This window comes from Amblyomma americanum, chromosome 11 (genome assembly GCF_052857255.1).
Source record: "Amblyomma americanum isolate KBUSLIRL-KWMA chromosome 11, ASM5285725v1, whole genome shotgun sequence".
Lineage (NCBI taxonomy): Eukaryota > Metazoa > Arthropoda > Arachnida > Ixodida > Ixodidae > Amblyomma > Amblyomma americanum.
In genome coordinates, this window is record NC_135507.1 from 18,204,688 (window position 1) to 18,221,818 (window position 17,131).

The window sequence follows — 17,131 nt, forward strand, 5'->3', positions numbered from 1 at the left end:
GTATTAGTATCCACTAGGTGTCCATTCATAGTACCACATTATTTTGCTGCCGTCATTCTTAGCTCTCTATCAGGACGCCGAGTAGATAGGAGCGTAATTAATATTCGTACAGCTGCACAAATCTATGAAGTAGAGAATCCACCAAAATATCACGGAATGCGTGGGCTCGCTGGTCAGTTTACCGCAGCTACACTTTATGTCTCAGTCGATTGGTGCTGATATCCCAACGGATGAAGTATGCGTACTCCTTTCCATCTGTATGCAAATGAGCCAAGTGGATTCCGTTACAGCGCCGAAATGTAATATTTTCCGCACATCTGCATTCCGGAAGCGTTCGCTGCCGGCAATTCTGTAAAATCCCTAGGGCACGACTTTCAGACATGGGCCCCAAACGTTGGCCGTCTCGCCACGCAGCAGTTACACTGGCTATATTGCTCAATACCAGCAAAACAATAGATATGCAGGTGGCAGTCGTTTTCTTCGCTAAATAACACGCGCGCTGTATGCACACAAATATATGTTCTGAGTTGCCGGCCAAACGTAACTCTTCAGGAGGAAATGCTCCTGGGGCAGACCCTTCCTGGATTGTTGATCCGATTGTCAGAGTAGCTTGCACCTCTGGTCCGGGTTCATGGGTGCACCGGGCTTGCACTGAAACACGGTTGCGAACTCGGGCACGTGCTTGAAGGTGTCGTCGCACTGCACCTGGGAAACACGCCCGAAGTCCTCTCTTCCCGCGCACCTCGTAAAGCACGCTGCCACGAAGAAGAGCTGCTCGGTGGACAGGGACTCCAAGCGCATCACAGGCAGGTCGCGTCGCAGTGCTTCGCCGTTCGCCCGATACGCGTCCAGCGCCGTCCTCAGGGACACCGGCTCCATGTGGCGACCGTAGTTCCTCCGAGTGAGCTACGGAGGCAATACGAGTGGTTGAAGCCCCAAGGCGAAGTTGGAACTCTTCAGTAACGTAACACCACTAACAACCAGCTCGGCTTTCGCCCTAATCTCTCTGCACAAGACGTACTCCTGTCCCTGAAGGAAACCTTATTCTACACCAAGAAGCACACGACCAGCACACTCGCAATTCTCGCCCTGGACATTCAAAGAGCCTTTCACAATATTAGCCACGGCCACGCGCCGCACGCAAACAAGTCCTCGAGATTTTTGGATCTTGATCCACACGCCCCTCATGAATCAGGCCCAGCTGGAAATATCAGTCCCAATGCGTGCACGCTGTAGTATTCGGCTACGGCATACGAGGACGTTAGCGTCGATGCCGCTTTCGCGAAGCAAGAAGTCGTAGCACACGCCAAACACTGGGCGCAACTCTTGCCGAAACACTTTCTTACCGTGTCACTCACAGAGGCCATGTATTGTACGAAGTCCACTTTCTGATTCCTCTACCAGTCTCAGTTGTTTCTCTTCCCTATCTTCCTATCTTTCATAGCCAAATATGGACTGCATGTACATGCTACCCACTCGCTCATCCAAGCAATGTATGCTAGACTTCGCCAGATGTAGACTACGCTCTTAAAGACATCAGGGGGTCGTCCTTGTTGTTTGTACGGTAGAACTAGGAGCTGACAGTTATTCAGATAATGTCTGCAGTGCGGAGGCGAGTGCTGCCATATATTGCAAACCCGAACATGGTTCGAAAAATTGGAGGGGGACTAAAGCTCCGTCTTAAGGGAATGAAACGATAGCGTTCATAGGTAGCGCCATTTATGCTGACTTGGTCACTTTCGACTATAGAGACATAGATCCCTGGCTACCTTCATGCCACTCCTGGCGCAGAGGTGTAGCGGTTAAGTGATGCCCCACTGCCTTGCGATGGCAAATGGAGCTGCCAGTGGAGCTTGTTCTACCTAACCCCTCGCCGCCTATCATTAACTTAACGGCCACCTGCCACGTTAGTCAGTTCGCTCACAATTCCGTTGCAGGGTGTGATGACGCCAGAAGGTCAAGTGACCTAGGTGCTCCACCTAGGTTGCCTCTCCGTGGATTTTTCGCTCACAATGCCGACGGCGACGCCGTATTTTCTGCAGAACGGGAGAATTAATGCTCTGTCGTTAAAAATGTGGCGAAGTGCCTTTAGAAAGAACCTCCGTATTTAAACAAACAAAACCCCTGCAGTGGAACATGGGTTTTTTGATGGGTTTCAACAAGGAAGGTCTATAGGTTTCTGTCTGCAATTTCGCATTATAGCACTCGCCTTGTTGGGCACGCTGTTCTCCATGCACGTGATGAACGAGTCCACGACTGTGCTGCCGCCTGTAGACGTGTAGTAGGCATCGACAAACAGCCCGCTCAGGGCTTCTGCCACAAGAGTGCCCACCCCGGCGTAGTTGAAGGCTCGTGTTACCTCCGTATTGAAATAAGGGAAGGTGAACACATACGGCATCAAGACCAGGTCGGGGGAACCCTCTCCGCTCAAGCGGAACAGGTACTCGTCCCGATTCTCGATGGCCTTCGATAGACGGAAAGACGTCGGGTTATTGAGAATGTTCTCAACGACCAGGCGCCAGTTCAACACCAGTGAGTCGCTCTCGAAGGTGGGCTCGGGAGGGCGGTCTTTCTTCACAGAATCTGCGTCACAGGAACAAGAAAAGCTGTACGTAAACTGACGTCTAGATTGCGGCCTAAAATGTTTGAATGCAGGTCGGGCCAGTTGGCTGGTCACTGAAACTAAAACTTGGCTGGCCACCGTTCGCGGCGGCTTAGAGGTTAGGGTTTTTAACTCTGAGCCTAAGGTCGTATGATAAAATCCCGATGGCGGAGATAACATTTACGTTGAGGTGAGATGCAGATAGCGACCACGTGCCCTACCATGACAATGCACGTTAAAGAAATCCACGTGGTCTAGTCCGATGCCTCACCCTGGGATGTCTCTCATAGCTTATGTGCCGATTAGGGACCTTCCAGACCACATACCATACCATATTGTCACAAAGTGGTGACTGCAGTCCGAAGAGCAGAAAGGTTGGGAAAATTGTGTCTAAACAATCCTCTTTATTTGAGCTGACTTGCGCCCACAATGGACTGAATCACTCGGTGGCGGCGCAGCAACAAGCGTGCTCGGCGTTCGTCGAACTGAATGCCCGCATCTGTCGGCCGTGCTCAGTTTAAAGCTGATAATGAACTTTCGAGATAAAGTGTGCAAAGTTACTAGAACATTCTGGAACAACGTAGAATCAGCTCTTCCTGGATGCGATAAATCGAGATAAATCTGGTCGCATCCTGCACCGCAAACAAAGCGATAAAGCGGCGTGCCGGCAGCTTTGGAGAATGAACAAACATTGCGAAAATTCGCGGCAATATAACAGCGTACCGGCTCATGATTGCGTCAGCTGCAAGAAGGAGCCCGGTTTACTTTTCAGGCACAATGATTATGGGATCTTTTTAAAACTGTTGAACGGTGGAACTATGGAGACTTGCTCCTAAAAACCCGGAATAACGGCTGCTTGCTTGACCGTCTCTGCTGTTGGGTTCACATGCAAAGGAGGCTCCCTCATTGAGGTGCGTTTTACAGGGCTCATTTGACATTCTAAGATTAAACAAGTGAACTAAGTCAACACATAGAAACCAAGAATTCTGAATCATATGTCTTCAATTTTCAGTATTCTGGGAGTAAAGTTCTTGCGGATAAAGCGTTTGTGCGTTCTGGCTTCTCTGTAGGCCTCTTCTAATTTTTGTGCTGAACGAAGGTGTTCCAATATTTGTTTACTGTGCAATGCGGAAGGCAAATAATAATAATAATAATAATAATCATCAACATCATTATCATCAACTTTACTACACCCACTGCAGGGCAAATGACTCTCCCGTGTCTCTCCAATTAACACTGTCCTTTGCCAGCTTCGCCCACCCTATGCCTGCAAAGTTCCTAATCTCATCCGCCCACCTAACCTGCTGCCGCCCCCTGCTACGCTTACTTTCTCTTGGAATCCACTCCGTTACCATTAAGGACCAACGGTTACCTTGCCTTCGCATTACGTGCCCTGCCCAAGCCCACTTCTTCCTCTTGATTTCGACTAGGATGTCATTAACCCGCGTTTGTTCCCTCACCCACTCTGCCCGCTTCCGGTCTCTTAACCTAACACCTATCATTTTTCTTTCCATGGCTCGCTGCGTTGTCCTTAACTTAAGCTGAACCCTTTTCGTTAAGCTCCACGTTTATGCCCCGTAGGTGAGTACCGGTAGAATACAGCTGTTGTACACTGAACTAAAAATGATATTTGCGGTCTGCTGCTGCAAGATTTCTGGAGTAAGAAGCTGCATTTTTTTCTGCTACCGGAATGTCGCGTGGAGCTAGATGCGTAGTTGGAAACACTCGCTTTAACGAGCCTTTGTTCCAGCTGGGTGATCACTGGCAGCTACCCGTATTTCGAAAATCTCAGCTCACTATACTCGGATGCTTTCGCGCTCACAGAGGTCTACGTCGACGTTTCATTTTTCCAGGTACGCTCCCGTCGCTGCATTTTTTCAAGAAAACTATAGGCGCAATGCTCCCCTTGAAGGTGAACCCCAACATTCAGTAACTCCTTCAAGACATGATTGTCGTTTCAAAGCTTGCTTCGCATTCTATGCAACCAGTTTCTATATACTAATTGAACTCTTGTTCACAGAACACGGGCCGAAAGAAAGCACTTTTAGGCCAGAATCACTGCTGTCCTCGACTCCTAAAACCTGAAGGTCCAATTTTTTCCGCGCCATACTTAATACGCTGTGCAATTTGTTTTATTTATATTTGAATCTCCCTCACTTTGCCGCAGTGTCTGCTGGCAAGGAAAGAAGCTACAAAATAAATAGAGAGAAAATATAGGACCTTCAGTGCAGAAAAGAGGAAATTCAAGCTTTAATTTAGGTGAGGGATTGGAAGTTCATTTTCTTCTATTTGCCTAGATGGGTTGTTGTCACGCCATGTGTACAGTTTCTGCGTGCTTCAGAAACAGCGTGGCGGGTGGCCTGCGCTCGCAGTGCTTACACTTACGAGAACAGCGCCATAAAGTCAGGCTAAGAGCTAACAAAAGATAACGCTGTTCAATGTGCAAGTCTAATTCGCCCCAGGCCTTGATTACCCCACTCAGCGGAGCTCTGTACTAAGCCACACAGAAATTCTGAGCTAGTGCATTTTTTCAACTGGAAGTTATATATGAACGCAATTGTTTTCTGTATATCGTAAACTTCATAAAAGTTAAGAAATCCGCTGATCCCTTCTCAGTGAGCTCGTAGTTCTTTGCAATTTATTGTCAAAAATGAACTCCACTGGTTTTCTATACCAGTCTCAACTACTCGGTGCGAGCGCAGGTCAAACTTTAAAAGCGAGACTTTACTACGTATGGGAAGGTTAAGCCATTCCCGTAAATATCTTCATAACCGTATGTCACAAATTCCACAACTGCCTCACATACTAATCGTGATGTCCAAGAAAGTTGGTCCAGGCTTGGTGTAGGATGTGGTTGGGTTACTCCTCCTCGCAATAGTGTACTCCTTCATTCCTTTGTTGGTGCTTATGTTGGGGAGAGGGGGAGGATTCTTTAGAAGCCCCTATTTTCTACCAAAAATATATTTATGACCGACTACTTCCCATTCTTTACCCTCCTATTCTTCATAACTCAGCATAACAACAAGTATAATCTGTGCTTGTACCGACCCTGATATGCGTGCAGTGTACTGTGTATACGTGGCCTTGTATAAATTGCTCGCGCTTTTAAGAACACATTCGGACTTTATATATAATCTCTTCTTTGTGGCCTAGAACTTCGATTGTTAGCCAAGCGAGGACCGCACTGCGTATGCGAATCTGTTGCCGTGAATTTAGCTGGCGAGAGCTGGGGAAATTCTGGCGCCCAAAATCCATTCACTTCAATTCCACATTAAAAAAAGAAGGTTCCCTTGTAGCCTCCCTCAAGTGCAGAGGCCAATCATAACTGTGCAACAAGCCACCGCGTGCGTCTGAGTACAGGTACCCTCCTCGACGACATACAGCCTCATCGTAGATATCTTCGAAGTTTACCGCGGATGAAACCCTCTCATACAGCTGCTGCCACAAGAAATCCACTTAAGATAATTAGTTACGTGGAATGTTCACATACTTCGCCGCAGTGTCGCCCGAGCTAGGTCACTTGAGTTCCGCGGGCTCGGATCGTGGAAGTACATCATCGCGACATCGGTCGAGTTCCAGTCGCGGACGACGGTGATGTTCTCACTGTAGTGCTCCCAGCTGAGGATGCGGCGATAAAATGCTTGTCGAACGTCCATGACCAGCTCTTCCGCCACAGGGCGCAGGGAGTTGGGAAGGAAGTCGCTACTGTACCTGGAAAGTATGATGTATTTTTATAAGCGATCAAACAACGAGAGACCTAAAGACGTACACACACTAAATCCTACTGGTCATTTTTTTTGGGTGCCTGCTGACGAAGCGCAGGGCTTTAGGAAGGAAATAATAAGATATTATATGTCCTGGTTTGCTTTAGATTGCAGTTGTAAAAATCGTTTCTCCAAGATATTTAATTTTCAGCTTCAGCGGGACGGAAGTAACGCAAATTTTCGTTCAGAATTTCTTCTGCCTTTTTCTCTTTTTCACCTCCTCGGCTGGCGTAGGTCAGCGTCACCTAGTGTAGGGGAGCAGTAGTGTACCTCAGACGAAACTTTCGCAACAGCTAGAGCCGGAGAGTGCGTAGCCGGGTCTATTTAAACAGGGTCCGATATAACTGTCGAATCGGCTGCTCATGCCTTCGAGGGCAAAAAGTGCACACCAACTGCTTAGGACAAACCATTTTACTGCCATGGAGCACATTTACGGGTATACATTTCTCTCTTCTGAAACTTTCCCTATACATGCGTAACCGAGCCTTCGTTTAATTTTGCAGTTAATTTGCCATTGTGACGCTGCAGCGAGGCCAGACTGCGTGAACCTGTCAAACGCGCCATTGTCTGTTGGCTGATTTGGTGAAGTCGTGTTTGGTAGTAAAAATCGGCGTTAATAGCGTGCTACGCAATTTCATTGTAAAACATGTGGCGATGAAATTTTGCTTGCATGCAAAAAACAGCAGAAATAAATATTTAAGCAAAGTTCACCTTAACCACGACGAGTTCCAGTCGTTTAGCAAAGATATCCGTACACTATTATCCTATGCAACTGTTGTCAGCTCAGACTGAAATTCATACCTCACTGAGCGAAAATCGCTGCAATATTTTTATATTAATTTTTACAGTAAATAATATTGACATGAGAGTTGTTTTTCAACTTGCCTGTAAAGTACGTCGTTCCCGGTGATAAGAAATGTCTTGCTGAAGCATGATATCTTGTGTGTCAGCTCGGCCTTCGCCTGACGCCCGTAGAAGTTCACCAGTAGCCGCTGGTTGGCGAACAATGCCGCCACCTGAACCGTGCACCAGGAAACGAAGAGGTGCATGTCCTTAACTGTGTTCTGCAACCAGAGCATCATGAAGTGGAAGAAGAACATGTAGGCGTCCGAGCTGAAGACTAGAGTATCGTTACGGTCCAGTGCGACGCCGCATTCTCGGAGGGTCTCCCTCCAGCGTTCTTGTGTCAGGTTAGCCACGACGCCGTACAGCAATTCGTCTTTTAATATTTGCGTATTTGTCGAGTGCGCGCTTGCCCACAGGTTTTCAGATATATTACGCTCTATGTAAAGTGTGTCTGCAAAGGAGACGAGGTCGTCTCTATTGCCGTTCGTCGTATCCTTGAACTGGTCCCGCAAGACTTCGAAGTATCGTTTCCGCAACTCTACGGATACACGAAGCTGGTCGTGCATTTTCCGTCTCAGCAAGTGGAGCTCATCAGCTATTCGAATCATTACATGTTTCTCGCGTCCACGAGACGCTATTTCGAAGCTGAAGACCCCGCCCCAGCGGAGCCGAAGCGAAGAGAAAAGCATGGTACGAAGAACATCCGGTTTGCGCGCATGCCGGGGCCACTCTATGCCGGCTTCTGTAAGCGCCGACAGGACGTCGACCAGCTGGTCGCACTTGCCCCGTCCGACGCATTCACAGCTTCGGTAGAAAACCGCCGCCTTCTCCAAGGCGCTTCGATTGCTGTCGAGGACTTTAAGGCCTGTAATTTTGTAGTACAGGCTGTCCAGCGCTGCTCTCAGCGTGTCTTCGTTGACGCTCAGTTCGTGGTCCCTGCGCCAGCCGTCGCAGACGAAGTGCGTGAAGCTTTCGCAGGGGTTGACAGAGAAGTTGATGGAATTGAGGAGCCGTTTGGAATATTCTTCGCAAGCTAACGTCGTGCAGGCGCTGTGCTGCCCTTTCTCGGGCCCGCCTCGAGTCATGAGAAATGATGTGATGGCTACTAAGGCCAGAATAACGATGACGGCGGTGGCACCAACCATGACTGAAAAACTGCGCTTGTTGGTTGCATTCCACTGGAAAGAAAGGGAGAAGGAAACGTGCTTCAAATACATGGAAGTCCTAGTGGGGCCAAAAAAAAACAAAAAAAGAACTGGACACACATTCTCTCACGCGGCGAATGTGAGCGCTAACTAGCCGCGTGAAATGTTTAACCGTTTTGTTGAAATGCCTCTCCGAGCCCGCAAACTGGGCTCTTCGTCCGCCTCACTTTCTTGCTCTGCGTCACGAGTGCGGACTTGCTAAGTGAGGTCCCGGCGAGCCTCGGGTTTCTGATCGGCATCTCGTTCTTATTTTTCGTAATTTAATAAAGCCAAGATCTGTTAACAGATGGGCTGGCAGGGATTCCTTTTCACACGCGCAGTGGCTTTAACATGTGCGTGTCCTTGATGGTCTGTGTCTCGACCTCGGGTTTCTGCATAACGTCAACAACTAAAGCAGTGTTTTCCCGGTGACTGCCCTGTGCATCGGCTCGTTGGGTCCCTGAATTGGAATCGGCTGACACCCCACGCCGGCGCGACCGGCACAGCTCGTCGGTCATTGGCCGTCGACACCTTTGCTGGGCGTATGACGTCTTTCCCTATTTCTCAGCCTTGCCAGCGAGCCCCCCCCCCCCCCCCCTATTTGGATTTCTTCTCTCTCCTCTTTCCTTGCTATACACTGCAGACACAGAGAACACCTGCTCACGGTGGCCGTGTGCTGTGCGTTGTTAGTGCACATTAAATATCTTCAGGTGGTCACATATTCCGGAGGCCTCCACTACAGCACCTGTCTCTCTCTTCTTTCACCTTCCTCCCTTTCCTTACGACCTGACTGATGTGTCCACAGAGAAGTGGTTGCTGTGCGCGTGTGTTTTATTGCTTCATGACGAACTAATCACGCGCACAACCTGTACACATTTCTTATTGTGCAAATAGTTTGTGTATATTATATCTCCCCCTTTACTCTCTTCCTGTCCCCTCACCTCTTTGATTTCATATCTCCATACTGTCTGCTATCCTATTTCCGCTGCCTCACCTCAGGTGCTTCAGTACCGATGGTAGATGCCGGGGCTAGCAAAAATCTTATTGTTCCTTTTTATTATTATTTTAATAAACCACTACACACACACACACACACACACACACACACACACACACACACACACACACACACACACACACGCACGCACGCACGCACGCACGCGCGCGCGCACACACACACACACACACGCACACGCGCACACGCACACACACACACACACACACGCACACGTACACGCACGCACACGCACGCACACACACACACACACACACACACACACACACACACACACACACACACACACACACACACACACACACACACACACACACACACACACACACACACACACACACACACACACACACACACACACACACACACACACACACACACACACACACACACACACACACACACACAGACAGAGAGAGAGAGAGAGTGAGAAGTGAGAGTGACAGAGCCGTTCATTTCCTGATAACCAATCTTTCCCCGACGCACGGGCCGTGTCTCGCTGGAGGCGAGACGCAAAAGGCGCCCGTATGCTGTGCGCCGTCAGTGCATGGTAGAAAAGTGTACGTGGCCTAAATTACTGCGGAGCCTTCAATTACAGCGCCTCTTTTCCTCTTCTGTCTATCGCTCTTTCCTCCTCCATTCTCTTACGGCGCGGTTAAGGTGTCCATCGAAATGACATGTAGTTATTAGGCTTTCCCTTTCCTCAAAAGCAATATACCTTTCCCTGGCGCCCCCTGTCCTTCCCACCTGCGACGCTGCTGAAGTGATTACGGAATGACAGAAGAGAGAGAAAGGTATGCCGCAGTGGATAGCTCATCCTAAACTCCAATCGCAATGTGATCACGGACGCGTTGGTTGAGACGCGGACAGGGTGATAGCGTGGAACCATAGAAGCTTGCCATTAGGACCTAACACCCTAAATCTTTTACATCGAATTATAGTTGACAATAGTAAATGAAAGCCTGCGCACCAAACCGAAATTTGTAGTAATTTTGCTCGTTTGTTTCGGAGACTGAGAGCAGCTTACAAGAACAGAGCTCATTACTAATCTTCGCATACTTATTGCATTTTTCTTTTGATGCCGAAATAATGCTTAATATTTTCTGTGAGCAGTACTCTTGAGATTAGTGGCTGGTTCTGTTCGTTCCGTTCTTTCTAAGCAGACATGTCATGAAAGTTCTCCGCGCTGTGAGCCAAGGCGGCGCAAGCCAAGAGAACAATGTGTGCTGTGGGATACGCCGGCCTGTCCGGGAACCACGCAGCTAACGCCATTACTCGAGAACATACCGAGAGACGGCGGATGCGTTGGGACTCCAATCTTCACACACACAGCGGCTCTAGCATCTGCGTGCAACTGATGCTTTGCTTAGATGCAGCGTACTACGCTGAGTCTATCGCCCAGCCCTCAGCCAAATAATCAAAGCGTGGCGTTGTAAAATGGAGACGGCTCTTAACAAACACATTTAATAAGATACAACCCAATACACACAGGCCCGCGTGCCATGCTGTAAACAGCCAAACTATATCACACCAGGTGGGGCTGCGAACACAACTCGGCATTCCCAAGCATACACAGTTCAATGCTGGAGAAGTGGGAGGCAGCGCTGTCCAGCTGGGAACCAGGAGATCAGCTTTTTATGGTCGGACCGACATGAGCTGCTGCAGCCTCCGTCGGAGTCCTGAACTAAGGACTCCACTATGAGGACTCTCATGAATTTCAAAGAGCAGTCATTAAATGTCTTGTCTTTCTTGCCATGTATAAACCGGCTGCCAGATAATCACGTGCTACAGCGTGTTTGTATACGCGGTTAACCGGATAAACGTAACGGTTATTTTGAAAAATGCGTAGTGTCCTAGGCAAGCGAAAACGACTGAGTGCCGTTGAGAATCCAAATATTTTTTTTGTTCTCGAAATTAGTAATTAGTAATGAGTAATAAGTATCATTTATCGTATCACGAATAAAGTACCAACGGGGAAATTGTAGATTGCCTCGGCAAACAGCCGCCGAAATGTATGACCAAGGCAGCATTAAAGCAAAGTAATTTTTGCCTGCGTTAAAGGAAAGCTAGCAGAACGCAAAAGCTTTCGCGTGACAGAGTTGCTGCTTCGGCGTTTCAAGACGCGTCTCAATGAGCAAAATCTGCACCGGTCAAGAGATGTCGGCCAGCAGCTATCACGTGGTAGCCTTGTTTACGGACCGGGAAATAAAGCTGTGTAAATGGTACTTTGATACAACCAGCTGTTCTTCAAAGCGATCTGCAAGCTCCGAATGTACGATTTACTCTTGAAGCCACAATTTTATATAGTTGCCATATTAGTATTTGCTAATTTTCTTGTGAGAACATAAACAATACTGCAGAACTAGGCCAGGCGATCCTCCTGAGCAGGGAGTTGATTACATTAGGCCAGGACACTCCGTCTTTAATAAAAGCTTGGTTACTTTCAGCTAGGGCATCTGGTATACTGTGGTGGCTTTCGAAAAATAAGTTGGCATAGTCAGCGTCTGTGTCGTTGTTTCCGTTTCTTCCTGCTCCTTTTTGTCTGCACTTATTTTCAGTTTTAAAGCTGGCTTAACCAGCATCTGTAACAAAATAGTTCTCATATGCTATTATAGAGCTAATGAATTTATGAAAACTTGTTTACCACTACGTTTTCAACGTCGCATAGGACGCCTTCGGTGTTTGTCAGCGCCCATTGCGCCTTTTTCGTTCCATCTAAAAAAGATTACATCACCACAACTACTAAGCGAACGCATGGGCAATGTCTTGAGGAGCCTTCGTGACCCTCATATGAGCTAACGCCATGAAAATAATCGACTCACCAGACTCGGGCTTCCAATGTCCATGGCCGGGGAAAGCGCCGCTGGAGACCTATTTTTGGCTTCTGGGGACATTCGACGCAAATTTTGATCAGGCATTCTAGCCGGGCTTGGTCTCTCACTTCTCTTGTCCTCTAAAATTGGAGTAGCTTTGACGATAACGGGCATCTTGGTTTGCAGCCGAGCACCGATGGTACGGCCTGTCGCCGCACCGCTGGTCCCAATAATGTGGGGGGTTCTAGCACTACTAGCCAAACCAGCTTCAGATGTTGTCACTAGAGCAGGCTTGTCACTAGTAAGTGGCACATTGATACCTTCCTTCTCCTGACCACGGGAGATTGCTTCCTGGCTTAAGTCCTTATTTTCCATTCTCTGCCCACTAGGCGGTCGGTCCAGCAGGGCAGACGACAAGCCCGGCTTATTTGTTGATACCGGGGATACGGATCCTTTGCCGTGGTTACCTATGACACTAACATTATCCAATGCGATGGGAGATGGCACTTCGCCAAGGCCATTTTGCCGCGCCGGGTCTTCGCTATCCACAGAAAGAGTCGCTTTGCTGGCAGTTTTCTTTGTGGGAGCGCCCAACTGCTCGTCCTGGTCCGAGGGAACGCGAGCTCGGTCACTCGCTGCATCAGAAGAGCCCGGCGCCTTATCTTCGCTGCTTGGCAAGTCGCTTAGGCCGGTAGCCAAGCTTTCACTTGATGTCGGGAGCAGGGTTTTGCTCTCGGTTTGGGCTGGCGCTTTCATGACTTCCGTTTTTTGATCACTGGACACCTGCCGCTGGCTCGAAGGGATGGCGTCAAGCTGACTAGCAGCGGGCTGGTATGCTGGCGCCTTATCTTGCCTGAGGGTGCTACCCGGAATATCAGCCGAACTGGGAGCCGATGGTTCAGTGGGCGCTCCTTGAAGAGTAGGCTGGTTGGTCTCGCCATCTTGAAGCTTCGGTGAGCTCGGCATGTCTACGGGCTTAGTAGCGCTGCTTTTTCCTCTCTGGCTCTGTACATTGGGAGTCTCAGCTTGCTTTCTGGAGGCTTTGGGAGAGCGGGGAGTCTTTCCGCCAGGCTTGGAAGGTCCGGACTTCTTGGGGCTCTTGGGAACGCCTTCCATGGCGGAGCTAAGAGATGTTCTTCCGCTTCTTCGCCGTCAGGGAAATCACTCTCGTGCGCACGCACATTGAGGAGAAGATGATGTCTAGTTAATATGCACGCATTTGGCAAGTTGTGAAGAAGATTGTTGTTGTTGCCTAAAATACGATGGCACATACCGACGGTAGGGGATTGGCCAGGGCTTGGTGCAGATCCAAACAGGGTGAAGAAGATAATGCCCTGGGCATAGCTATAGCGCCCTGGCATGGTTATTAGCTTTTCGCTGCTGATATTATGACTGCTACTTTTTTACACATTGGTTTTATTGGTTAAAGTAAAGCCTGTTTGCTTCTGCGAGGCGGACTGTTGGCTTTGAAAGTACTCAATCGCGTTACAGTAGCGTCAACATTTTTGCCTCCGGACCATTGCCGTGAGGACTATCACTGTCTCTTGGGTGAGCCTCTAGCGCGTGTTATGAATCTACTTCGGTCCCCCACGGTCGGGGAAAAGCATGAGAAGTGGCACATCAACAACGAAGCTTTTTAAGGTCCCGATTTTGCATTTCGTCAAAGAACGGAATGATAAAAAATGACGTGCACTTGGGAAAACAAAACAAAACGCTTTGCACTCAACAAATATTTTACCGAGATGCTGTCACGTGGTGGGATAATTGCAAGCTTTCACCGCAAGTAGTCGCATCGTTTTTTTCTGCCATTTTAAGCGCCATAACAAAATAAACCTTCGTTATAAGCCCGAGTAAATCTCAGTCCGGGGCAACAGCTTTTCAATGCACGGAGGTCGACTGCAGTATTTTTGGTTTCTTTCAAAAGGACAATTTCAAGGCTCTACTGCCTTGCGTGAACTTTCTCGGAAAGAAGATTATGCATGTCTAACTTCGTGCGGCGCTCGGGAATCAAGTGCTTCCTCATTAAGTTAAAACTTCAAAGTTTATTTTTGCGACCAGAAGTTGCGAGAAAAGTCAGAGAAAAGCTGCAAGAACAACTTGAAGGATCCAGACTTGCTCTTTACAGAGCACAAAGTGCTTCAAGCGAAGTCAGCTGCTTTTTACTTGCACTATTTGCGGCGAAGCAGACGTAGCGGTGGTGAAAATAGCAATGAAATGCCGTCTCCACGGGAGTAGCACACCAGCGGCATTATCGCTCCCATCGGCTGCCGACATTGCAGGCTTCATATCACATATGCGCCGAAGTATCCGCATTTTATACTGCCTCTACTTCTAGTATACTGGACCACTGGACATCGCGACCACATATCGTCTCTTCTGATCAAGTAGCCTTACCGGGCCTCACCAACACTTTCTCCGGCTGGCAATTTAATGCAGGAGTTCTCGGTTAGACATATACCACGCGAACTGCGGAGGACAGCGTTCATCCTCAATGACGTTCTTCAGGCAGGTCTAGCTACAAAAAAATATGTAGGCTCAAATCGACCTAAACGAGCAATGAATCGGTTTCGGATCTACAGTAGCCACCAGCAAGCATTTCAAAAGGAGAGTTAGAACTCCGTTAGGCCCCGTCTGTTGTTAGGAGGCGCTACGAGCAGTGCAGGTTGAGCCACCGCATGAAATCGTGCGGTTTTTCGTGGTTGCAGTGGTGGTACCCTGACTTGCTGGCGCGTGGTCAACAGATTGATGGCCTTCAGCCTCGTTCCGTTGACGTATATGCGTGGTCCGCTGACGTGAATCTTGTGGACATACTTGTGCGCCTTATCCGTTACCTCGTGGTCAGTTTGCATGTCACCGAAGGCCGACCGGACGCTTAAGCATTTCAAGCGCTGCTATATTTACCGTAGGTACTCGACATGTCTCGTGTATGGTGACCGCAGCGGTGGCCTAGCGGTTTGAGGATCCGCCTCACATGCGCGAGGTGCTGTGATCGATGCCGTGTGTCTCCGGGCACCCACCGGTGGTACAAAGGGTGCAAACTTTCCCCTCGCCTGGTGTTCAGCTTATTTATTGTTAAATGCTTCGAAAATGGGTCTTTGACCCCACTTTGACTATAACATAAAGGGCCACTGCGGGCTTTGCCGCACAAGGCGGATTTCGGTCGCCCGCAGACAGATTTTCCATCGAGGCAGGGTAATGTGACCAAGGGCCCTTTTCCGAGAATTTCGACAGAGAAGAGCCGAAGACGAGACCTGGGGTAAATGATTTCTTTAAATGCTGCCCATTTAAAGAAACCGGTCGTCAGGCAGCACTCCCTCCCGAATCCGAGGCGGATGTTCTACTGTATACAGCTTGAATTCGCGATGTCCACATACAAGATTAAGCAGTGAACCATGGAAAGGTGGCGTTGTGCACAGAAGTGCTGAAAAAAGTTCCCGGCAAACATTTCTTATCAAAGCATGCAGCATATTCTATTACGTAGCAATGAAAACATATCCAGGAAATTTTCATGCCACCTGTGTGTAAACCTGACCTGTATAGGGATGATGCACAAATTCTGCATGCTTCAGACGAAACCGGATGTGTTCTTTACAACTTGACTATGCGGCACTGTCTGAATAAAGCGACCGCAGCGTGTCTATGCGTGTGATATATAAAGCTCCAAAACGAAGTAGTATAAAGCCGTGAGAGCCGGAGTAGAACACCATTATTTTCATTTCCTTTTTCTTTTCTCAAAATTAAAATACGTGAGCACTTTCTTGCCGCAGACTCGTTTATGGCCTATGCATGGAATCGAAAAATTATGCTGTGCCAAGGTGCGCTGAAAAGGCAATGAGAAAACTGGTTTCAAGCGAAGCACAACGTACGCAATGCCCACTGCTGGTCCGCCGCACAAGCTAGTGAAAGGAGGAAAGGTCCCGTCGCATGTCCTACGGCCGCTTTCTTCCTCGCTCGTGCGAATGGTCTATATATACAGATAACCGAACCGCTGTGTGGACGTGACGTGCGATGTACACCACGCAGATTACGGGGACAGGGACCTCCCTGAGCGGCTTAGGGTGTATACGGCGTCACGCAGGTATTTTTAGACTTCGCAATTTCGCTGGCCGTGATGTGCTCGCGGAGCGTCGTATAAAAAGACTCTGAGGCCCATTTTCCGCTAAGGCCAGTGACGCAGGATGTGGCTGGCTTCGTCGCAGGGAAATCATAGTGGGCGGTGCTGGACGGGAGTCCTTTAGAGGTCCGCTTTCCTTGGCGGGGCTTGCTAAAACATGGGTGGGCGGGTAGGTGACTGGCGTTGTAGGAACGCTACAGAGGCTCCTGATATGGTTTGAAAAGACGCATCTGTCTACATACCGCGGTGGCTGAAGTCATGGCTTGAGGTTCTTGGGTCGGAGTCGTCACCCGAGGAACGCCCACTGCTTGTTGGACTATGTCGTGGATGACGTCCGCGAACGACGCCAGCTGAGGCTACGTTGGCGGTGGCAGGAGTCAGCACAGTTCTTCGCGGCCGTCCTAACGTATAATCTCCCGCAAATTCTCGCTGCTTGCAGGCGTCGTTTCCGGGTGCATCACAGGGACTTGATCTGGGTGGTTGTATTGACGGGCTCGGGCGCCGACGGTCTTCTTTATGGTAGAAGCATCTTGAATGAATTCGGCGATATTTTAGGAGACTTGCGAACGAGGCTAGCAAAATATGACTTTTGACGCTTCTCATTACAGCCTTAGTTTCTTTTCCTCCGTCATCTCTCTGTACGCGCGGCTCATGAGACGTTGCATTTCCTCGGCGTATATTGTGACAGATTCAGTGGGACGTTGGATACCTGAATACAGCAGGACCTCGACCGTCTCTTTGAGTATGAGACTAGTGAACGTCGTCACTAGCTCCCTCTTGAATAGATCTCACG

At 48.9% G+C, this 17,131-nt stretch overlaps 1 protein-coding gene across 1 annotated transcript; it reads right to left on the reverse strand.

Moving 5' to 3' along the window:
• Positions 1 to 600: 600 nt before the first annotated feature.
• Positions 601 to 13,353, reverse strand: LOC144110956 (endothelin-converting enzyme 1-like). Its single transcript, XM_077644030.1, has 5 exons — positions 12,234 to 13,353; positions 7,252 to 8,390; positions 6,093 to 6,313; positions 2,210 to 2,583; positions 601 to 906 (listed from the first exon to the last, which is right to left on the reverse strand). Exons 1-5 carry the CDS (start codon positions 13,338 to 13,340, stop codon positions 601 to 603), a joined length of 3,147 nt encoding a protein of 1,048 aa, XP_077500156.1. The 5' UTR covers positions 13,341 to 13,353.
• Between the last annotated feature and the right edge of the window lie 3,778 nt (positions 13,354 to 17,131).